The sequence below is a fragment of the Cervus canadensis genome, chromosome 25 (assembly GCF_019320065.1).
Source record: "Cervus canadensis isolate Bull #8, Minnesota chromosome 25, ASM1932006v1, whole genome shotgun sequence".
NCBI classification, from domain to species: domain Eukaryota; kingdom Metazoa; phylum Chordata; class Mammalia; order Artiodactyla; family Cervidae; genus Cervus; species Cervus canadensis.
The window spans coordinates 15,208,292-15,233,575 of record NC_057410.1 but is presented as its reverse complement, the minus strand read 5'-3'; the positions used below and the strand labels follow the sequence as shown (position 1 = coordinate 15,233,575).

The 25,284-nt window shown below is 34.4% G+C and overlaps 1 protein-coding gene across 2 annotated transcripts in view; it reads left to right on the top strand.

Annotated features, from left to right (window-relative positions):
* The window catches only part of ABCD2 (ATP binding cassette subfamily D member 2), an 84,269-nt gene that overhangs the window by 5,171 nt on the left and 53,814 nt on the right, over positions 1-25,284 (top strand). The window contains exons 3-6 of one of the 2 annotated variants that reach the window (XM_043447090.1): positions 6,868-6,989; positions 9,737-9,905; positions 10,631-10,725; positions 17,528-17,673. In XM_043447090.1, coding sequence (XP_043303025.1) covers positions 6,868-6,989; positions 9,737-9,905; positions 10,631-10,725; positions 17,528-17,673 — 532 coding nt within the window. Of the gene's footprint in view, positions 1-6,849; positions 6,990-9,736; positions 9,906-10,630; positions 10,726-17,527; positions 17,674-25,284 lie in introns of both variants that reach the window. The other variant, XM_043447089.1, reaches the window with a different exon arrangement.

Below are 25,284 nucleotides of genomic sequence, written 5' to 3'. Positions count from 1 at the left end.
GGAAAATGGGTGAATAAAAGAACAATAGCAAAGAGAAAAAGGAGAAAAAGTAGAAAAGAGGAAAGAAAGAGAATAAAGGAAGAAACAGGCTACTGTTCAAATCTTGATTGCTATTTTATTCATCCTTGAGAAAGTTACAGAAACTTTATATGTCTAAATTTTCCTTTCTTACCTGTAGGAATAATAATGTATTTTAAGAATTGTTAAGAAATTATATATAAAAATAAATAAATAAATAAAAAGAAATTATATATATTTAATGTGCCTTGACACAATCCAGGGCAAATAGTAAGAATTTAGGTGGAAGCAATGGTTAATGTTTATTATATTCTTACTCTGTAGGCTCTGGTATCAGACTGCCTGGGTTCAAATCTGGCTTTTCGTTTATTAGGTTGTGACATAGGACAACTCATTTAACCTTTTTGTGCTTCAGTTTCCCGATTCTAAACTGGGAGAAATTATAGCAGAGTTGTTATGAAGATTAAAGAAGATCACATGTGTAAAATGTAGAACAGTGCCTGCATCATAGGAATTGTTCAATAGATGTTGGCTAGTCTGATTATTATTGTTAAAGGGGGAAGACATTTGAAAGTGATTAAAAAGTTTGTGGTAAATATAAAGATAGGAGGAATAGCCTACATAATTTTGGCGGGAGGAGAAAAGAAAAATAGTTGTGTAGTAGAATTATTATACTATATAGCTACAACTTTTAAAATCTTGTGGTAAGCACAAGATTACACTTATTAATATATTGAGGTTCACATTGCAAAATTGCATATGTCATCATGTCGTTTTCACATCAGAAGAGGACTTTATAAGTGATCTATTCAGGAGCCCCAAATCTGTCTAAGGTCACACAAATCGTTAGTGAAAGCACTAAGGACTTTATATAATTCCTTGTGCAATGCTTTTTTCTCTTTCACTGGGCTGTCTTTATATTAGCTATATTGGGACTTACTCTATAAGGGATTTACTTGAGACCAAGTAATCATGGGAGCAAATCATTGAAAAAGAGGGATTGATTATTAATTATATATAATCTCTGTTATTTTTGTAGAAGACAGTACTCCTTTATTTGCTTCTCATTAAGAGAAAGACTGAAATTATGTGAAGGAAATAGTCACCTGGGGGCTATAATCTCAATTGTTTTAACGTTATTGACGACTCCTATTCATATCAAGAGCAATTCTGGAAAAGGCTAGGAAAAGCTACTTATAAGTCTCTCCTGCCAGACCTTATCACAGGCACCTAACAAGCAAGAAAGTGAGCAGCTAAGCCACTGGTACTGCCAATATTGCTAATCTGATAGTGTAAGGTGCACATCAGAAGTAGCAACTGAGAGGTACTGCTCTTAGGAATAGAACTAAATTCTCCCCATCACACTAGTAACATGGGTGATGTTTTTATTCTCAAAAGTGTACCTGCAACAAGATTATATCTAGGCTCCTGCTACATTAGTATGTTTCATATTCTAATGTCAAATTATTGAAATAAAATGTTATATTGTAGGTCAGTTTAGATATGATAGGTGGCAAGAATACAAAGAAGAGTTATACAAAAAATATCTTCATGACCCAGATAACCACGATGGTGTGATCGTGGTTAGAGCCAGACATCCTCGAATGTGAAGTAAAGTGGGCCTTAGGAAGCATCACTATGAACGAAGTGGAGGTGATGAAATTCCAGCTGAGCTATTTAAATCCTGAAAGATGATGCTGTGAAAGTTCTGTACTCATTATGCCAGCACATTTGGAAAACTCAGCAATGGCCACAGGACTGGAAAAGGTCACTTTTCATCCCAATCCCAAAGAAAGACAATGCCAAAGAATGCTCAAACTACCACATAATTGCACTCATCTCACATGCTAGCAAAGTAATGCTCAAAATTCTCCAAGTGAGGCTTCAATAGTACGTGAATTGAGAACTTCCAGATGTTCAAGCTGGATTTAGAAAATACAGAGGAACCAGAGATCAAATTGCCAACATCTGTTGGATCATAGAAAAAGCAAGAGAGTTCCAGAAAAAGCATCTACTTCTGCTTTATTAACTGTGCCAAAGCCTTTGACTGTGTGGATATAAACAAGCTATGGAAAATGCTTCAAGAGATGGGAACACCAGACGTCCTTACCTGTCTCCTGAGAAATCTGTATGCAGGTCAAGAAGCAACAGTTAGAACCGGAGGTGGAACAACAGACTGGTTCCAAATTGGAAAAGGATTGCGTCAAGGCTATGTATTGTCACCCTGCTTATTTACATTATACACAGAGTATATCATGTGAAATGCCAGGCTAGATGAAGCACAAGCTGGAATCAAGATTGCTGGGAGAAATATCAGTAACCTCAAATATGCAGATGACACCACCCTTATGGCAGAGAGTGAAAAGGAACTGAAGAGCCTCATGATGAAAGTGAAAGAGGAGAGTGAAAAGACTGGCTTAAAATTCAACATTCAAAAAATGAAGATCATGACATCCAGTCCCATCAATTCATGGCAAATAGATAGGGAAACAATGGAAACAGTGACAGATTTTATTTTCTTGGGTTACAAATTCACTGCAGATAGTGATTGCAGCCATGAAATTAAAAGACACTTGCTCCTTGGAAGAAAAGCTATGACCAACCTAGACAGCATGTTAAAAAGTAGAAACATTACATTGCCAACAAAGGTCTGTCTAGTCAAAGCTATGGTTTTTCCAGTAGTCATGTATGGATGTGAGAGTCAGACCATAAAGGAAGCTGAAAACCAAAGAACTGATGCTTTTGAACTGTGGTGTTGGCGAAGACTCTTGAGAGTCCCTTGCACTGCAAGGAGATCAAACCAGTCAATCTTAAAGGAAATCAGTTCTGAATATTCATTGGAAGGACTGATGCTGAAGGTGAAACTCCAGTACTCTGGCCACCTGGTATAAAGAACCAACTCATTGGAAAAGACCCTGAAGCTGGGAAAGCTTGAGAATGGGAGGAGAAGGGGACGACAGTGGATGAGATGGTTGGATGGCATCACCAACTTGATGCACATGAGTTTGAGCAAGCTCCAAGAGTTGGTGATGGACAGGAAAGCCTGGCGTGCTGCAGCCCATGGAGTCACAAAGAGTCAGACACGACTGAGTGACTGAACTGGACTGAACAGTCCTGTCGACCAATTATCATAACAGCAATTATCAATATATATCAGACATACTTTGAGCTGCAAGTAGCTATGCATATAAGTATTTACACTTGTAAAGTATAATACATGTGTCAACAGGACATAGTCACTAGTGTACCACTCAATGACTTGTCATAAAGTTAACGCGTATACATAATCACCACTCAGAAGAAATAGAAGCTTACCTTCATCCCAGAAGCCCTCATACCCTTTCCCAGTCCTATCCTCATCCTAAGGCTCCCACCCCCATCCCTACTTACTCATGCCCCTGCCATGCCACATCAGAGGTAATTATTTTACTGACCATTTATTAGTAGTAGACCATTTATTTGCTAGTTTTGGAATCTTCCATAAATAACCTTGTATAGTATGTATAAGCATTCTAGTTGTTCCATTCTTTGTCAATGTTTGATGTCAGTCTTTTTCACTCAGGTATTTTTCATTTTAGGCATATGGTAAGTTTGTAGTGATACTTCATTGTAGTCTTTTCATTTCTTTGTTGACAAATGAGATTAAGCACTTTTTTTCATTTGTTGGCCATTTGGATGGCCATTCTTATGAAGTGCTGATAATTTTTTTGATTAACTTTAGATTGTTTTTAAATATGTTTTTTCTCACTGATTTGTAAAAGCTGTTATGTATTCTGTAGTAAGTCTTTTGTCAGACACACACACAAAATGTCCAATATTTTCCCCAGTTGATTCTTCCTTTTTCAATCTCTTAACAGCTTGTCTCAGAGAAGTAATCATTTTAATATAACTCAATTTATCAATTAATTCTTTGTGGTTAATGGCTTTATGTCCTATTTAAGAAATATTTGTCTAACCCAAGGTCATAAGATATTGTCTGATTTTATCTCTTAGATATTAATTGTTTTTCATTTCACATCAGTCTACTCAAAGTTGATATGTGGTATGAGGTTGGATAAGGCTGTAAGTTTTTGCTGAGATTTTTCAAGATGTCAAAGGTAAAATATAAATAAAAAGAAAGAAACTCAAATGTAAATCAAAGGTTAAAAATACAAAAGAAGAGCCTACTTTTTCAACTTTTAAAAAATTAACAGACAATTTTCTTAGAACAGTTTTAGGTTTGTGGGAGAATTTACCAGAAAGTACCGTGTACCTACCAGAGTTTCCCCTCTTGTTTACATCTTGTGTTAGTGTTGTACATTCATTACAACTAATAAACCATTATTTATACATTGTTAACCGAAGTCCATAGTTTACATTAGGGTTCACTCTTTGCATCGTACAGTTCTATAGGATTTGAGAAGTTATGGCATAACCTTCGTTTTAAAATCCTTTTTCATCTTTTCAGTGAAATAGCAGCTGATGTGACCATGTTTCAATATATACTTACTATTATCAGGCCTAAAAAGTACTAATAAGATGAGAATATAATGCTAACTATTAAATCCTTAAATGCAGAACTTTTGAAAAAAATATTAAAAATATTTGGTGAGGAAGATGAAATATGTCTACCTAGCATACAAAATAGGTGAGGGCTTTAGGTTGTGAGTTTATATGTCTAACAGACACAAAGAAATCTGACCTTGTCATAGAAGTCACATAGTTCCCTACTGTGTGCGTGATAAAATACTCCTGCACTGCTCTTAAACCACCTGCTAAAGAACAGTTAGTAGAATAAAAGTGTCACATGAAGTCTTTCCAGAGCTATTTGTAATTTTGTTACAAATTTGCAAGTTTAAAAGCTTGGAGAAAACCCAGTAGGTATTAGTCTGCCAAAGTAGTATAGAAAGTACCATCCTGTACCAAACAGCGGTCTGTCTGTGCTAGTGTTCCCTTTTTAATAGAAACTGTCCGTGAAAGCTGTTATTCAATCCCCTTTTAACCCAAATTGATAAAATCCCATAATTATTTTAGCCAGATTCTCTGAGTCAAAACTATTCTTAGCACTTTAACTGATATAGCAATCACTATTTTGGTAGCTTGCTGAGAATCCTTTGTTAATTTTTTGTGGCTGTCTGCATTTTGTCACACATTTAAATGTTCTTAAGTATATGAAGATTCTGTTCCCAGTTTATCCAATTACATCTTTCTTTTCTTACTTATACTAACTCTTATAGCCTTTCTTTGTACAACTAACTTGAAGGGAAATAAAAAGAATTCTCTAAAGCAGTGCCCAACAGCCAAACCAGGAGGGTCCCATGAACTCATGGTTATTCTGATACTCAAAATAAAATCAGTGCTTGACACCAATACTGTAATTTGACCAAATTATTTATTCAATTGGCATTGCTTGAAATTTCTCTTCTCTGAGATATTGCTTATGCTGTACTTGTGATCTTTTAAAATTGTGTGCAGTCTTCAAGTCCTCACGCACAATCTATTTCTCCATGAAGCATTTCCTGTCTCTTGCAGCAAGAAATTATTTTTGTCTCTTTCAAATGCATCACACTAACTCTCCTCATAGGTTGCCCTGCATTGTTATTTGGGAACTTGTCTTCTCTCCTACCAAACTGTAAGCTCCCTAAGGAAAGAGTTTGAAAAGCACATTTAATCCTTGCACGTCCTGTAGCACTTTGCCTAATTTCTTATTTATAATTTCTTATAAATCTTGCTGTTCAGTAAATATCTGCTGAATAAATTTTACCTTCTGTTATACATGGATCCCTTTCAAACTCAGCTGAGCTGTCTATGAGCAAGTAAAGGTGGAAGTATCTGGTAATTATATCTGGGCACATGTTAAATATTTGCATTGTCAGGGAGGAAAAAAAAGCCCTTTTTTGCTGAGATAAATCTGGGTGAAATAAATATCAAAGTGGCTATGATATATGGCTATATTATCCTAATTTCTTCATTAATATATAGCTTTCAATTTAGAATTTTGGTGATAGTCTGTAGAAAGACTGGATAGAGAATCAAATTGATGGCAAGATAAAAGTAATGACCTCGAGAGAATAATTTTGAAGAGCAAGACTAAACTGAGGAGATATAAAATAAGAACACTTACAGAAAATGATAATGCCTAACATTTAAGAGCAATTATTATAAGCTATGGATTAGGCTAGCACAGAATACTATGTTCTAAACACTCTGGTGAGTACTAGCAAGAGTGAATAAAATACAGTTTTGCCCCTTAAATAGCTTATAGTCCACTGGAAAATCCAGACAAGGATTTCCAGGGAAACCTGTATTAAAGGGTTAACTCTTTAAAAAAGAGCTCAGCAAAAAGGAAAGTATATTAAAATCAGGAGAAATTATATATGCAAATACTAGAGAGTAAAGAGAATTTTGCATAATTGGGTGTTGCTGAAGTGTAGGGTGAAAGTTGATAGAAGTAGAGGTAGATTTGATGGTCAGCTACTTTGCATTTCTTTTAAAAGAAATCACACTAGAAATATTTGGTTAGATTCCAGTTAGTGGTTTTTTATTGACTGAATCAGTAGCATTTTATTACCTATCTGTAATAAGAGCAGGGAGTTGAATTTGGTAAGGGTTAAAAGAATGCTAAATGAAAATTGTCTTAATACCTATAAATTTAATTCTTCTAACTCTTCTTCTAGAAAAATAAGGCAAAAGAAGATTTGAATAAAATCTGGTACAAATGCTATATTTGTAATAATTCATTAATTCCTAGGAAACCCTGATACTAATGAAAAGTTCACATATGATTGAGTCACAGCTTGAATCAAAACTCAGTATAAAATAAAACATTTAGTTATTTAAAAAATTCAATAGTTTTTAATTTGCTTTTAGATCTAGAGGATGGTCAGAAACAAGCTATGGTTAGTGAACGGACAGAAGCCTTTACCACTGCTCGAAATTTATTGGCTTCTGGAGCTGATGCTATTGAAAGGATTATGTCTTCATACAAAGAGGTACTTGCATTTCTTGTCAGTTTGATTTAAATAAGATGTATGAAAATCAAGCAAAAATGTAAATTACTACATATATTTATTATTTTGGAAACATCTATTCTCTGGCAAAAACTGCTAAGAGTATAATCAAGACAAAGGACAAGTCCCAAGTGTATTATCTTTCAGTTTTTACACTCTCAATTGTCAACTCCTCTTTTTCTGTCTGTAGTATAACATATTTGTTTTTTTAAAGTTTACTAAGAGGCTTTTTGGTATGCATTCTGGAGTGAGAATGTCTAAATTTAAATTCTTGCTCCAGTGTTTGCAAATTATTTGAACTCAACCATTTGTGTCTGTTTCTTCATCTGTAAAATAAGGATAATGAAGGTGATGGCTTTGTAGAGTTATGATAGTAAGCACTTTAATAAATGATAGCAAATAATATTACTTATATACCTTGCAAACTTTTACTTATCCTTCAAGTCAACCACATGTAAGAAACCCTTTTGTGATTCCACTTTCTTTTGAAGCCTGGGTCTTCCTCCTCTGTGCTCAGTACATCTGGTCCTTTACCACATTATAATTGTTTATTTCCTGCTTGAGACCCTGAGTGGAAAGCAGGAACTATCTTATTCATCTTTACATTCTTAGTATCTGTTTTAGTGTTTGGAATATTATATAGGGTCAATAAATGTTTCCTGAAAGAATGGTAGTAAGATCTGCAGATAGACCTACAGATATCACAGGGTTAAGATTAAAGGTCATTCTTTTCAATTCAGATATTAAATAATATTCCCATGGATAGTCATTCTCACTATTAATGACTCCTGTGGTTTTTACATCAATATAAATTGCCAGAGCATCATTATAAATTTATTTGCCTATTAAATTATCCTTGAATAAATTAGATAGTTGCAAAGTTTGTGATTTGCTGACAGAACTTTTAAATCTCTTTCAACAACTGATTTACTGAATTTTTTTTAAAAACGATAAAATCGATTGTTTAGGGCCATAAAGCAAAACAGTTCAAAAATATTTTTTCAAATAGTAATTTTGATAATCTGGAGACATAACTTTGAGGGTAGGTTTTTTGATCTAATAAATTACTTATTAAAATTAAATGACAAGTCAGAATTTTCTACAACTCACATTCAAATACTTTGCTGCGTCACAGAATATCAATTTATTTTTCTAGATTGTCTCCAACACAAAAAATGATTGCATTTTGTTTTATTTTGCCTGTATGTTAATTGAATCATAGAATTTGCACTTCTAAAGAATCTTACCATTGCTGTGAATGCACATGAAAGCATCATGGTTTTCCACTGGCTCTGGAGGGAACAAGATTCCTTTTTAGAGAAACCCCCTTTTCTTATATGTTGAAGTAATTTGTTGGCAATCACAATCTCATTTTTTTTTTTTTTAAACACTCTCGGCCCATTCAACTCTGCATCCTGGTGTACTAACTCAGTGCCTCCTGCCTTTTTTAACTGACCTCCAAATATGTTTAGATTTGTTTTAGACAAATATATTTTCCTAGGTTTCTTTTGTATCCATATTTTGTTAATCCTTAGCCCTGTTTACCTCTACTTGGGAACTCAAAAAATTCTTCTAGGAAATGTTTTAGAAACTATCCTATATAATAAGTATTATATAGAAATGAAATACTCATCTAATTATAGATCTCTCACATGGTAGAGACAAGGGGAGGAAGGCTTTCAACAATAATACCTGTTCATTCCTTGCTTTAGTTTTGTACTCACAAAAATCTTACACAAATATCAGTATTATATCAGTCTACAGTTTACTGTTTAAAAGACATTTATTAGCGATATGCCTTACTTATTGATACCAATATCCTACTAAACAATTCTATAAGGGAATGTTTTTTATTGCCTCCTTTACACTGAGAAAGATGATCTTAACAGGACATGAATCACCTTTAACATGAGTCACCTTGATAACGAAGTGCTCTTTTATTAGAAAAGTAGCAGAGATTCAACCTAAATTGGACAAATGGCAGAATAGGAGCAAGACATCATTTTATTGAGTCTTTGAACTAAAACAAAGATTTATCTCAGAATCTCATCTAGAAAAAAAGTCTTATTTAATATTTATCTTTGGGCATATATATCATGTTTGGCTTGAAAAGAAACTGAATCTTGGGATTTGGACTGAAAAGAATTTAATTTTCCGCTGAGCTGACTCAATGTTGATATCTTCTAGCAGGGGTAAACTTAGGAATCTTGCACCTAATTTAGGAATTTTGATAATCACTTTGACTTAGAAACATTATTTCTTAACAAGAAAAAATGCATTTTTCTTCTTAAAATCTTCTATTTTAAATTGAAAAAAAAATATCAAAACAATTTCATTGAATGAATTTAAGCTTTACACAAAACTTCTAATTTCTGGAAATCAAGTATTCATGTAAACGGAGCAAATCAAAAAATCGATTGAAAGATTTTGAAAGATTTTTAAGTCTCACTAATATTCTGAAATCTCTACATGTCACTCTGAATCCTGACTTGAATAAACAATTGTGATGAGTTTTATAAGTCCAATCAAGCTCAAACTATCAACTTAATATGCTGCTTCTTGCTAAGCTTTTTAGTGCTACTAATTTTAGTTATCAGATATACTTACCTATTTTTCACATAATAAAATAAGACCTTTAACATTAAGTCAAGAATCCTGTATGATTTCATATTTGTTTAAAAGTCTGTCTTGAGTATATTAACTATGTTATATCACTGCATTGGTTTTAGATAACTGAATTAGCAGGCTATACTGCTCGAGTATACAACATGTTTTGGGTTTTTGATGAAGTAAAAAGAGGCATTTATAAGAGAAATGCTGTCTTGCAAGAGTCTGAAAACCATAGCAAGTGTGGAACTAACATAGAATTACCCCTCAGTGAGACGTTGGAAATCAAAGGTATTAAACTCAAATGTTTTTGTACATCTTCTTATATTTTAAGTATTTATCAACAGAACCAAAGTATTTTAGGAGATAGCTAAGGAACCAACATTTAGTTATTTAAACAGTTATTCCTAAAGTTAGTGCTGTATTTTGAGGAAGAGTAACTAAAATTATCATAAAAAATACTATGCTACTTTTATTTAGGACAAAATGTCTAGAATAATTTCTGGAAACTGTACATATATGGCAGAATGATTTTTTTTTTTGCTTTTAAAATTCAAATAATAGAATTAGAGTTGATGTTATATTGTTCTCCTTTATTCTATCAGTTAGTTTGGTTATTATGTTTTAAAGATTGTATTTTTCTATGTCTTTGTTTCCTTTCTGCAGCATTGGTTTTTTTTCTGTAGCAAAGTTTAATTTAGAGAAATAAGTAGTTATAAACAATGTAGCTGATACCAGATAGAGTTTATCTTTGCTCTCATTTTGATGTTAGCATCATATTATTGTAGAATAATATTTCTGGGAAAGATAGTCCAAATAGATACATCAAAATGTGCAAGTTTACATTAGGCTTTGTTATAGATATAGATATCTATATTTGCATTTATTTCTATGACTTATTACTGTGAATTATCTTTATAGTAAATTTATCTGTTATGCTGCATTATACTTTAAGTTATTTAATTAGCAATGACACATGATACCTTTTGAAATGTAAACTGTTCCTTAACTTATAGGAAAAGTTATTGATGTGGAGCATGGAATTATTTGTGAAAATGTTCCCATAATTACACCAACGGGAGAAGTGGTGGTTTCCAGTCTAAACTTCAAAGTAAGATGATATTCAAGAATCTTCTGATTTTTGCCAACACACTAATACAAAAGAACTCAGAATTCTTGTACCTTATGTTAAATACTTGGAGGAAGCATATGAAAAGGAGGGGAAATCAAGAAAGGTAGGCATAGTGACTCAATTACAGAAGCAGTTACTTCCTCAGAAAGCAGAAAGAAAGAGAAATTTAATTTCTACTGCTTTATTGCTTGGTTGAAAATCAAAATTACAATACCCTGAGAGCCTAAACAAGGTAACTTTGGGGAGCAATAGGAAATTTCCTCAGAAATTAATATCCGGAAGTAAATTCTAATTTTTTTTCCTTATAGGGATTATTCAAGTAATACAAGCCTACATTGTTACATATTTACTAAAATATGAGAGAAGAGGTAATCAGCAAGTTTACATTAAATTTATAAGTTTAACTTATATTTTCAATAACTACATCTTCTATTAGGAAAAAATAATCAGAAGATTTACAAATTTGGATTTAGTTCTTAATTCTGTTGAGAATAATAGTTATTTATTGTTTAATACTCTGTCTTGATTATAAAAACTAAGGTGTAAAAATAGCTAATAAATCTGAGACCCTGATTTAAAGCATTATAAAATTCAAATACGCATTTTGGAATTCAAATGCAAAATAATTGGCTGATAAGTAGAATGAAGTTATCTGCGCTTAGTTCAAACAATGACATGATTAGACCTAATAACAGAATTAGAAACATGACCATATATGTACATTTAATGATTTTAATGTGGACCTTAGTCTAGGTTTAATTATTTAAAGATGTATTTGCAAATTCATTAGGCTGCTGGAAGAGGATGAGAAGTACTAAACAGGGGGAAATTTTGTGTTAATAAATGTGAGAGAAATTGTGTTTTAACTACAATTTGGTTGGGCTCTGTTTTTCAATTTATAGACCTTTAGAGCAGCAATAAGGGGCCTCCCCATGGCTCAGTGGTAAGGAAACCTCCTGCATTGCAGGAGGTGTAGGAGATGGGGGTTCAATCCCTGGGTTGGGAAGATCCCCTGCAGTAAGGCAGGGCAACTTACTCCAGTATTTTTGCCTGGAGAATCCCATGGACAAGAGGAGCCTGGTGGGCTACAGTCCATAGGGTTGCAAAGAGTCGAACACGACCCAAGCGACTGAGTCATGGAGCAGTGATGAGTGCTAATGATACAGCATAGTCTTAAATAGATTTAAAATAAAGCCTTTGAAGGCTTTAAATATTGCATATTTAACTATTTATCAATACTTTAGCAGTTTATAGTTTATGACTTTTGCAGGGAGGTTTTCATCAGGTTAGGTTTCATAATATCAATTCTGGTTGTTCCACTTATTAAATAGAGGAAGAGTCTTGAATTCTGCCACCTACTAACTACATTATTGTGGACACATCACACTCTTTCTGTGAAAAAAATTCAGAACTCAGTATATTTTTATATAAAATGAAGTTTTAAATAATCTAGTGAAAGTGTCTTGAATTTGGAGATTGTGCAAAGGTATATATTAGTATAATATACTTTTATGATAATTGCTTATTTCTAAGTCAGGCAGTTTTATTTATAGTCTCAGGTCGCTAAAGTATAATAGAAAATTCTGTTCCCTCTACATGGATTAATAAATAAACAGGTTTCTAGAGGAAAATGTACTCTTTCTTATGTCTGCCTTTTGAAATTGAAAAACCATTTGGAGAAGAAAATTTTGGTAAATGTAGGAATTCTTTTGCCTAACACTCACAGTCTACTAAACATCAAAAAGCTTATGCTAAAAATAATATGAATGTAGAAAATCTTCTATTAGACTCAAAATGTGTTAAGTTTCTGAGAATTCCCAGTAGAGAATGATTCTATTAAATATTTTGCTTATATACCTTTTGTCATGGCACATACCTTTAAAAATCATTTAAAAAATATTTATGCTTCTACAAACTTAAACTTTCTTAATCCTCTTTCTATTGAAAGAGCAGTGCAAATTACAAAGCAATTCTTTCTGGGTTCTTTCCAGGATATTTTTTAAACTTTATTCTATCAAAATAGCATTTCAGTTTGGCTGCAGTTAGGGAGAAAAAAATATCTGCAGTCAGATTTTATAGACTCAAGCTTGCTCCTGTCTTATGTCCTTGTGTTAGCTATCTTTATCGCCTGGAATGCTCTTCTGCCAGATCTGACTGGTTGCTTGTTGTCACCAGGCTAAGCCAAAATGTTACCTCCTCAAAGAGGACTTTGCTGCAGCACCTAATCAAAAGAAGCCCCACCCCACCCCACCAGCTTCACAGTGCCACTCTCTTTCCCTAATACATCATCCTTTTTTGCTATCACAAAAGCATTTATAACTAGTTAAATTTTTGTTCTTGTGTTTATTGTAATCTTTGAAACACATGTCAATATTTGCTAGGGAAATGTCTGATTACTTAGCATATGAATTTGAACCATTTTTGCTTTACATGTACTTATTACATACATTCTTAGTTATTTTATCTAACCTTCATATCAGACCTTTTTCTTTCCCTTCCTCCCTTCCTCTCCCCACTATCTTCTTTCAACAAAAAGATTTTAATTTATGTTATACACAGCAAATAGGTAATGGATATATATGGAACTGGTTCCTTACACTGACATTATACAAGTAATATGATGCTTTTTTATCTTTAAGTATTAAACATGATATATTCTACATCATAGACACTTATATATTTGTATCTATACTGTATGAAGCTACATCTACGGACATACTGTAAATTTCTGCCTCTTGCATATTCATGCTATATTCATTTTTAATTTATTTTTCTTAAAACATATTTTATTGAAGTATAGTTGACTTTCAATGTCTCAGGTGCACAGCAAAGTGATTCAGTTATACATATGCACATATATTATTTTTGAAGTTATTTTCTATTATAGGTTATTACAATATACTGACTATAGTTCCCTCTGAAAAGAAAGCGAAAGTCGCTTAGTCGCGTCTGATTCTTTGTGACTCCATGCACTATACAGTCCATGGAATTCTCCAGGCCAGAATACTGGAGTGGGTAGCCTTTCCCTTCTCCAGGGGAATATTCCCAACCCAGGGATCAAACCCAGGTCTCCTGCATTGCAGGCGGATTCTTTACCAGCTGAGCCCCATGGGAAGCCCAAGAATACTGGAGTGGTAGCCTTCTCCAGCAGATCTTCCCAACCCAGGAATCTAACCAGGGTCTCCTGCATTGCAGTTGGATTCTTTTCCAACTGAGCTATGAGGGTAGCCCATACTATCTAGCATAGTTCCCTCTGCTATGTGGTAAACCTTTGTTGCTTATTGCATATCTATTTTTTAAATTAGAAATCTAGCATTCCATCCATACTAAGTCAAAGAAGTGGAATCAAAATGTTATAAATTTTTTAGTTAGGCAAAAGTTTGTAAGTTTTTAAAAATATGTATTTTATACATATTATATATATATACACACAAAAGCTTTTCTACTATGCTTAATAAAGGCTTGAGAAAAAACATCAAGGAAAAAAATAGACATGGAAAAGTGAAAAACATAAACTAAATGAAATGGGAGCACTGAATATGAAATAGAAAAAATGAGACAAACTAGATAAAATATCATCATATAGTCCAGTTGGTTTTAAACATGACTGCTCATTAGAAACATATCTGGAGATCTGGATTAAAAAAGCAATGCAGTACCTGGGCATTTGTAATTTTCAAAGATTTTAAGATAATTCTGATATGCATCTGGATTTTAAAAAGTGATTGCAGGTTTTTCTATTGAATCCTAATTTTGGTGATATAGAGTTCTATTAGTTTTCTGTTGACCAATCATGATACAATGGTATTAAGTGAATAATGGTTATATAGTCACAATAATAAAAGATAATTATCAGTTTTCACAATCAATATGCAGACAAAAAATAAAAGATAATTACAACTGCAAGTCATGAATAACTTAACAATATAAAAATTTTTTTTTTTCAAATTGGGGGGGGTCAAGCAGAGTGAGTGATAATTGGAAGTGCATACATGCACGTGTTTTCATCTGCCCAACTAATCTATGTCTTTTGGTTGGTAATTATTGATATGTATGATCCTATTACCATTTTATTAATCGTTTGGGTTGTTTTTTTTTTTTCTTCTGTAGGTCTTTTCCTTCTCTTGTTTCCTGCCTAGAGAAGTTCCTTTAGCATTCATTGTAAAGCTGGTTTCATGGTGCTGAATTCTCTTAAATTTGCTTGTCTGGGAAACTTTTGATTTCTCCATCAAATCTGAATGAGAGTCTTGCTGGGTAGAGTATTCTGGTCTGTAGGCTCTTCCCTTTCATCACTTTAAATATATCATGCCATTCCCTTCTAGTTTGTAGGGTTTTCATTGAGAAATCAGCTGATAGCATGATGGGAATTCCCTTGTATGTTATTTGTCATTTTTCCCTTGCTGATTTTAATATTTTATCTGTTTCTTTAATGCATTTTTGTCAGCTTGATTACTGTATGTCTCAGTGTGTTCCTCCTTGGATTTATTCTACCTGGGATTCTCTGTGCTTCCTGGACTTGGTTAACTATTTCCTTTCCCATATTAGGGAAATTTTCAGCTATTATCTCTTCAAATATTTTCTTAGATCCTGTCTCTCTGTCTTCTTCTGGGACCCTTATAATGCACATCTTGGTCTGTTTAATGTTGTCCCAGAGTCTCTTAGGCTGCCTTCATTTCTTCTCATTCTTTTTTCTATATTCTGTTCTGTGGCAATGATTTCTACCATTCTGTCCTCCAGGTCGTTTATCTGTTCTTCTGCCTATTTTTCTGCTGTTAATTCCTTCTGGTATTTTATTCATCTCTGTTTGTTTGTTCTTTAGTTCTTGTAGGTCTTTGGTAAATATTTCTTGCATCTTCACCATTGTTTTCCTGAGATCTTGAATCACCTTCACTATCATTATTCTGAATTCTTTTTCTGAAAGTTTGCCTATCCCAACTTAATTTAGTTGGTTTTCTGGGGCTTTTATCTTATCCCTTCATTTGGGATGTAACATTCTGCTTTTTTCTCCTGATTAACTTTCTGTAAGGTGGTTTTTGTTTAGCTGCTATGGGACTGCTTCTTCTTGCTTCTTCTGTCTGCCCTCTGATGGATGAGGCTAAGAGGCTTGTATAAGCTTCCTGATGGGAGGGTCTGGCAGTGGGAAAAACTGGGTCTTGCTCTGGTGGACAGGGCCTTGCTCAGTAAAGCTTTAGTCTAATTATCTGCTGATGGGAGGGGCTGGTCCCCATCCCTGATAGTTGTTTGGCTCTAAATGATCTAGCCCTGGGGTCTATGGTCTCTCTGATAGGGTTAAACCCCAAGAGGGCTTACACCAAGGGAGACCTTCCTAGCCTGCTGCCGCCAGTGCCCTCGTCCTTGTAGTGAGTCCCTGCTGACCCAGGCCCCCAGAGGAGGCTGTCCAACTCTAGCAAGTAGTTTTGGTTCAGTCTCCTGTGGGGTCACTATTCCTTTCCTCTGGGTCTTGGTGTGCACAAGACTTTGTTTTTGCCCTCTATTACTGGAATCTTTGTTTCCTCAGTCCTGTAGAAGTCCTATAATCAAATCCTACTGGCGTTCAAGGCCAGATTCCCTGAGGATTCCCAGTCCCTTTGTCAGATCCCCAGGCTGGGAAGCCTGATGTAGTATTCAGAACCTTCTTAACAGTTGGAGAGCTTTCTTGGTATTATTATTCTCCAGTTTCTGGGTCATCAACCTGGCAGGTATGGGATTTGATTTTATCATGATTGAGCCCCCCTCCTACTGTCTTACTGTGGCTTCTTCTTTGTCTTTGAATGTGGGGTATCTTTTTTTGGTGAGTTCCAGCATCCTCCTCTCGATGGTTGTTCAACAGCTAGTTGCAATTTTGGTGCCCTCATAGGAGGAAATGAGCACATACCTTTCTACTCTGCCATTTTGAACCAGAAGCATATAGTCATTTTTAAATTGCTGACTATAAAATATCATTTATTCTAAAAAGCAAATCAAATTTTTGAATGATGTTCCTTTTTCTTGCTCTTCACAATACCTTTTAGATACCAGATTGGTAACTTCTTGATTATATTTGGTGGAATGGGAGCTCATGAAATTTAACTATTTAAATTTAAATGATAAATAAGATAAAAGATTATAAGAAAAGTATCCAATCAACATGGATATATTGCTTTTTTATGTGTATGTGTATATATATTTGTTTTAATTCATCCATGGGCATTAGACTATATTACAGTCCTCGTGCTTAGTTCTGTCTTAATTTGGTATACCTATCTTCTCTCTCTGTGAATAAAGAAAAATTAGGTTCATTTTATATCTCTCATTACACTCTTTTATAATTTCTATAACATTTCAGACTACTGAATTAAACAACCCAGCTAGCTCTTAGAATAACTAGTTTGTAGCTAGTTAACTTCAACTTACAAATATTGCATTTTAATTAAAATAAATTTCATCAGATATTAATATTAAATAATTTAATCTATTCTAATTTAAATTAAATTTTTTCAGTTTCTTATTCCCACATGATAATGTTCCTTCATATCTGTGTAGTGTGTGGTGACAAAACCTCAACAAAAATTTTGGGAAGTGAGTGCTCATTTCAAGGAGATCCATTATCTTTGGAAGTGGACTGTTTTATGATGCCTTTAGCTTCAGAGCCAAATTTTATATTCTCAATCCTGATATATTTATCTTTGATTTCTTTTCCTAGGTTATCATGTGTTTAAAAGTTTTTAAAAATCACTTTTAAATGCTCCCAGATGGAATAATTTTTAAATATTGTAATTCCTAATTTTATTTTTTATCGTAGGTAAAAGAAGGAATGCATCTTTTGATAACTGGTCCCAATGGTTGTGGGAAAAGTTCTCTCTTCAGAATTTTAAGTGGGCTCTGGCCTGTATATGAAGGAGTCCTATATAAACCACCTCCACAACATATGTTCTATATTCCACAAAGGTGGGTAAAGTTTTTTATATCACAAGGAAAATTTTTCTTTCGCTTTTGAATTATTTTAATTCCTTAAGCTCTTCTGCAAGTAATCTTTTAAGTGTTTTTTTTGAGAGAAACTATTAAGGAAGTTAACATTATCCTAAAAAGTTTTACTATTGCTTTGACTACAACAGTTTCCAGGAAAATACCATTCTTTTCATTTTCACATCTCATTGTAATGAACACTCAAAAGACTATAGATATTAGCCTCAAGAAATAGTAGGCTAGTCCAAAGAATAATTATATTGCTTTAGATATAATCTCTATTATCTCTTCTCACAAAAATGAATAGTACTTGAATAGTATGCTAGTCTTTCATAAAGCTGCATATATTTGTATGTTCTGAAATTGTTCACTTATGTTTTAAGAGCCTCTGTATAGTAATATTTATCACAGTTCTATGTAATTAATTAATGATTTAGAACTACGTTAATTAAAAATATTTTACTTTAAGAATGAATGTAAAAGTAAGCATAGAAATATTTAAAAGTAACATTGTTTCTGAAGTTTTTAGCTATCTTCCTTCATAACAATATGCAGATGTCTAAACAGAAATTTATACTTGAAAATTTGGAATATTCATTGTGGATGAGACAGTTAAATTTAAAGGAGAAACAGATCTCATGTTCATCTAACCCAGTAATTTTTCCCACCTGTCATCTCCCTGAGTTAGGTTGACATCACAAAAGTACTTCTACCATGCTAGAGGACTATTCTGTGGGGCCTAATCAAGTACCTATGCTGGAATTATAGTAACAAGAGCAAATATAAAAGTTCCATTAAATATGTGCTATCACGTCTCTTTCGTTCCTTTTCCTTTGTCAGAAAGTGTTTGTACCATCCTGCTCACTGGACTAATTTTTAGATCTTATATTACAGCTATACAGATGAGTTTCTGTGGGACTTTTTTCCTAAAGTAAAACCTATTATAGTAGTATTAAGCTATCTGAAGTGTAGAATGATGAACTATATTAGCAATAAGAAAATATTGGCTGTGAGCAGTGCTGTGAATACTTGTGTTTTAACACAAAATAGATAACGTCTGTGACACCAGAATTATAGACTCTTTCTGTCTGTGCTTTGGATTTCTTTTGGGAAATCTTCTGGATCTGAAAAGTAAATAGTTGTGCCAAAGTTTAAGTTTCAGGTATTAATACATTAAGTAGACTGATTTTGATTTTCTATTTATGTTATGAAGCATAAAATCATGAGGAAAATATTCTGTTATAGCATAGAATCAACTCCTTTAATGCAAATAGAATTATATACATAAATTTTATATTTTGAACTATTCTAGATTTCATTTATAATGTAAAAACAGTTCTTGAAGAATATAGCTATAACCTGAGCAATAAGACATTTTCAAGACTAAGAAAGTGCCTAACTAGCAAAGTCATCCTTCAGAAATGAAGGGAAAAGACTTTCCCAGACAAACAAGAGGAGGGAATTCATCTCCATTAGATCTGCCTTACAGGAAATGATAAAAGGAGTTTTTCAAATTGAAATGAAATTATGCTAATTAGTAGCATGAAAACACATTAAAATATACAATATTAGTAAATGTAAATATATACTCAAATTCATATTGCTCTAATACTGTGTTATGGTGGTGTGTTAACTATCTAACCTTAGTATGAATGTTAAAGGATAAGAGTATTAAAATAACTATAGCTGGTATAATTTATTAATGAACACACAATATAAAAAGAGGCATATTGTGACATTATAAACATAAAAAGGGGAGAGTAAAAGGGTAGAGCTTTTATATACAATTAAAGTAGTTAATATCATAAAACTTGTACGACGTTTTATATATGCCTCATAGGAACCACAAGGGTTTCCCCAATGGCTCAGCAGGTAAAGAATCATTCTGCAATGTAGGGGACACAGGAGACTGAGTTCAGTCCCTGGGTCTGGAAGATCCTCTGCAGGAAGAAATGGCAACCCACTCCAATATTCTTACCTGGAGAATCCCATGGACAGAGGAGCCTGGCAGGGTGCAATCCATGGGGTTGCAGAGTCGGACATGAATGAGCATGCACAAATGCATAGGAACCACAAAGAACAGCATCGAAACATGTATACTATCTAGGGTGAAACAGATCACCAGCCCAGGCTGGATGCATGAGACAAGTGCTCGGGCCTGGTGCACTGGGAAGACCCAGAGGAATCAGGTGGAGAGGGAGGTGGGAGGGGGGATCGGGATGGGGAATACATGTAAATCCATGGCTGATTCATGTCAATGTATGACAAAAACCACTACAATATTGTAAAGTAATTAGCCTCCAACTAATAAAAATAAATGGAAAAAAAAAAGCATTAGGGGGGAAAAAAAACCTAAAGGAGATTCACAATAGGTAAAGAGAAGGGAATTACAGCATACCACTATAGAAATCACCAATTCACAAGGAAAGGCTATATGAGAGGATGAAAGGAACAAGGGACAAAGCAACCAGAAAGTAATAACATGGCATTAGTAAGTCCTTATCTGTCAATGGTTAGTTTAAATGTAAATATACTGACTTATCCAACCAAAACACATAAATGGCTAGCACATATACTTTACACTGGTTACAGGACAACCACTTCAGCTTTAAAGACACACTTAGACTGAAAATGAAGGGATGGAAAAAAGGTATTCCATCTAAATGGGAACCAAAAGAGAACAAGGGTGGCTACACTTATATTAGAAAAATTAGATTTTAAGCCAAAAAATGCTAAAAAGAGACAAGGTCATTATATAATGACAGTGGGATCAATTCATCAAGAAGATATAACAGTTGTAATATATAGGCACTCTATATCAGAACACATTAATATATTAAGCAAATACCAACAGATCTGAAGAGAGATAGACAACAATACATTAAGAGTTCGGAAAAAAAAAAAAAAAGAGTCCGGAACATCAGTACCCCACTTTTGACAGTGGGTAAATCATCCAGACAGAAAATCAACAGGGAAATATTGGACTTGAACCATATTTTAGACCAAATGGATTTAGCAGACAGATATAGACATTCTGTTCAACAGCAGCAGAATACACTTCTCAACCATGTGCGGAACATTCTCTAGCGTATTTTATGACATGATACAAAATAAATCTTAGTCAATTCAAGAAGATTGAAGTCATACCAAGTAATTTTCCCATCATAATGGTGTGAAACAAAACCTATAAAAGGAGGAGGACTGAAATTTTTACAAATATGTGGAAATTAGCACACTCCTGAGCAACCAGTGAGTCAAAGAAGGAATCAAAAAAGAAATTAAGAAATATATTGAAAAAAATGAAAATGGAAATACAATATATGAAAGTCTATGGAATGTGGCAATAGCAGTTCTAAGAAGGATGCTTATAGAAATAAATGCCTAAATTAAGAAAAAAAGATCTCAAGTAAATCTAACTTAACATTTCAAGGATCAAGAAAAAGGGTAATAAATAAAGTCCAAAGTTTGAAAGAGGAAGGAAATAACAAAAAGGGAAGAAATAAATGAAATAGAGACCAGAAAACAAAAAGGGAAAGATCAATTTTAAAAATTCAATCAATAAATGAAATAGAGACCAGAAAGATCTGATCAGAAAGTTAGAAAAGATCAATTGAAACTAAGAAATAATTATTTGTAAAAGTAATATTGATGAACCTTTAGCTGGACTAACAAAGAGGCAAAAAGAATAAATAAAATCAGAAAGAAAAGATGAGAGTATTACCACAGAAATACATAGGGTCATTAGATTACTATGAACAATAATATGCCACAACCTAGAAACATAGAAGAAATGGATAAATGCTTACAAACATAAAATTTACCAAAACTTAATCATGAAGGAGTAAAAAAATATCAGTAATAAGTACGGAAATTGAATCGGTAATCTACAATCTCCTCAAAACAAAAACCAGTTGGTTTCTAATGGTTGTTGTTGTTCAGTTGTTAAGTTGTGTCCGACTCTTTGTGGCCCCATGGACTGTAGCATGCCAGGCTTCCCTGCCCTTCACTATCTCCCAGAGTTTGCTGAAACTCATGTCCATTGAGTCAATGGTACCATCCAACCATCTCATCCTCTGTCACCCCCTTCTCCTCTTGCCCTCAATCTTTCCCAGTGTGAGTGTCTCTTCCAGTCAGTCAGCTCTTGGCATCAGGTGGCCAAAGTGTAGGAGCTTCAGCTTCAGCATCAGTTCTTCCAATAAATATTCAGGATTGATTTCCTTTAGGATTGACTGGTTTGATCTCCTTGCAGTCCAAGGGACTCTCAAGAGGCTTCTCCAGCACCACAGATAGAAAGCCTCAATACTTCTGCACTCATCATTCTTTATGTCCCAACTCTCACATTGGTACACGACTAGTGGAAAAACCCTCGTTTTGACTATATGGATCTTTGTCAGCAAAATGATGCCTCTGCTTTTTAATATGCTGTCTAGATTTGTCATAGCTTTTCTTCCAAGGAGCAAGCATCTTTTAATTTCATGGCTGCAGTCACCATCAGCAGTGATTTTGGAACCCAAGAAAATGAAATCTGCTACTGTTTCCCTTTTTTCTCCATTTATTTACCATGAAGTATGGGGATAGGACTTCCTTGGTGGCTCAGATGGTAAAAGCGTCTGACTACAACGTGGGAGACCCAGGTTCAATCCCTGGGTTGGGAAGATCTCCTGGAGAAGGAAATGGCAAACCACTCCAGTATTCTTGCCTGGAAAATCCCATGGATGGAGGAGCCTGGTAGGCTATAGTCCATGGGGTTTCAAGAGTCGGACACTACTGAGCGACTTCATTTTCACTTTTCACTTTCATGGGGATAGATGCCATATTTTTAGTTTTTTTAATGTTGAGTTTTAAGTCAGCTTTTTCACTCTCCTCTTTCATCTCTATCAAGAGACTCTGGGTCCTCTTCACTTTCTCCCATTAGGGTTGTATCATTTGCATATCTGAGGTTTTTATTTCTCCCAGCAATCCTGATTCCAGCTTGTGATTCATCTATCCTGGTGTTTTGCATGATATATTCTGCATATAAGTTAAATAAACAAGGTAACAATGTACAGCCTTGACATACTCCTCTCCAAATTTTGAACCAGTCCTTTGTTCCATGTCTAGTTATAACTGTTGTTTCTTGGCCTGCATGCAGGTTTCTCAGGAGACAAGTATGGTGGTCTGGTATTCCTATCTCTTTATGATTTTTCCACAGTTTGTTGTGATCCACACAGTGAAAGGCTTTAGCATGGTCAGTTAAGTAGGAATATATGCTTTTCTGGAATTCTCTTGCTTTTGCTATGATACAGTGGGTATTGGCAATTTGAGATCTGGTTTCTCTGCCTTTCCTGAATCCAGCTTGTACGTCTGGAAGTTTTTGGTTCATGTACTGTTGAAGTCTAGCTTGTAGGATTTTGAAATTACCTTACTAGCATGTGAAATGAGTGCAATTGTATGGTTGTTTGAACATTCTCTGGTTTTGTCCTTCTTTGGGATTGGAATGAAAACTTATTCTTTTCCAGTCCTGAGGCCACTGATGAGTTTTCCAAATTTGCTGACATATTGAGTGCAGCACTTTAACAGCATCATCTTTTAGGACTCTAAACAGTTCAGCTGGAATTCCATCACCTCAACCAGTTTTGTTCATAGTAATGCTTCCTAAGGCCCACTTGACTTCATACTCCAGGATGTCTGGCTCTAGGTGAGTGACCACACTGTCATGGTTATCTGGGTCATTAAGACCTTTTTTGTGTAGTTCTGTGTATTCTTGCCACCTCTTCTCAATCTCTTCTGCTTCTGTTATGTCCTTGCTTTTTCTTTCCTTTATTGTATCCATATTTGCATGAAATATTCCCTGGGTATCTCTAGTTTTCTTGCAGAACTCTCTTGTCTTTCCCATTTTATTGTTTTCCTCTATCTCTTTAAATTGTTCATTTAAGAAGGCTGTCTTATGTTTCCTTGCTATTCTTTGGAATGCTGCATTCAGTTGTGTATATCTTTCCTTTTCTCCTTTGCATTTCACTTATCTTCTTTTCTCAGCTATTTGTAAGGCCTCCTCAAACAACCATTTTGCCTTCTTGCATTTCTTCTTCTTTGGGATAGTTGTGGTCACTGCCTTCAGTTCAATGTTATGAACATCACCCATAGTTCATCAGGCACTCTGTCTATTAAATCTAATCCCTTGAATCTATTTGTCACTTCCACTGTGCAATCATAAGGGATTTGATTTAGATCATACCTGAATGGCCTAGTGGTTTTCCCTACTTTCTTCAATTTAAGCCTGAATTTTACAATAAGGAGGTCATGTTCTAAATCACTGTTAGCTCCAGGTCTTGTTTTTGCTGACTGTATATAGCTTCTCCATCTTTAGTTGCAAAGAATACAGTCAATCTCATTTCGATGTTCAGTATCTGGTGATGTTCATGTGTAGAGTCATCTTTTTTGTCGTTGGAAAAGGGTGTTTACTATGACTAGTGTGTTCTATTGGCAAAACTCTGTTAGCCTTTGCCCTGCTTCATGTTGTACTCCAAGTCCAAACTTGCCTGTTACTCCAGATATTTCTTGAATTTCAACTTTTTCATTCTAATCCTCTATGATGGTTTCACTGGTGAATTCTAACAAACATTTAAAGACGAATTAATAATCTCCTCAAACTCTTCAAAAAATTGAAGAGAATGGAATACTCCCAAACTCATTTTATGAGGCCAGCATTACCTTGTTACCAAACCCAGTTAAGGACATTGCAGGATAAGAAAGCCACAGACCAATATCCATGATGAATACAGATGTAAAACTTATCTGAAAAATATTAGAAAACTGAATTTAACAACCACTAAAAGGAACATACCTTTTTCAACTGGGATTTATCCCTGGGATGCACAGGTGGTTCAACATTGCAGATAAAGAAATATGATACTAGAATGAAAGACAAATATCATATGTTCATCTCAATAGAGGCAGAAAAAGCATTTGACAAAATTACATTCTTTCATAATAAAAACTCTCAACAAGCTGGGTATAGAAAGAATATACTTCAACATGATAAAGGCCACATATGACAGACTCAATACAAACAAAGCTAGTGGAGGTGATGGAATTCCAGTTGAGCTATTTCAAATCCTGAAAGATGATGCTATGAAAGTGCTGCACTCAATATGCCAGCAAATTTGGAAAACTCAGCAGTGGCCATAGGACTGGAAAAGGTCAGTTTTCATTCCAATCCCAAAGAAAGGCAATGCCAAAGAATGCTCAAAGTACCTCACAATTGCACTCATCTCACACGGTAGTAAAGTAATGCTCAAAATTCTCCAAGCCAGGCTTCAACAATATGTGAACCCTTAACTTTCAGATATTCAAGCTGGTTTTAGAAAAGGCAGAGGAACCAGAGATCAAATTGCCAACATCTGTCAGATCATTGAAAAAGCAAGAGAGTTCCAGGAAAACATCTATTTCTGCTTTATTGACTTTGCCAAAGCCTTTGACTGTGTGGATCCCAATAAACTGTGGAAAATTCTGAAAGATATTGGAATACCAGACCATCTGACCTGTCTCTTGAGAAACCTGTATGCAGGTCAGGAAGCAACAGTTAGAACTGGACATGGAACAACAGACTGGTTC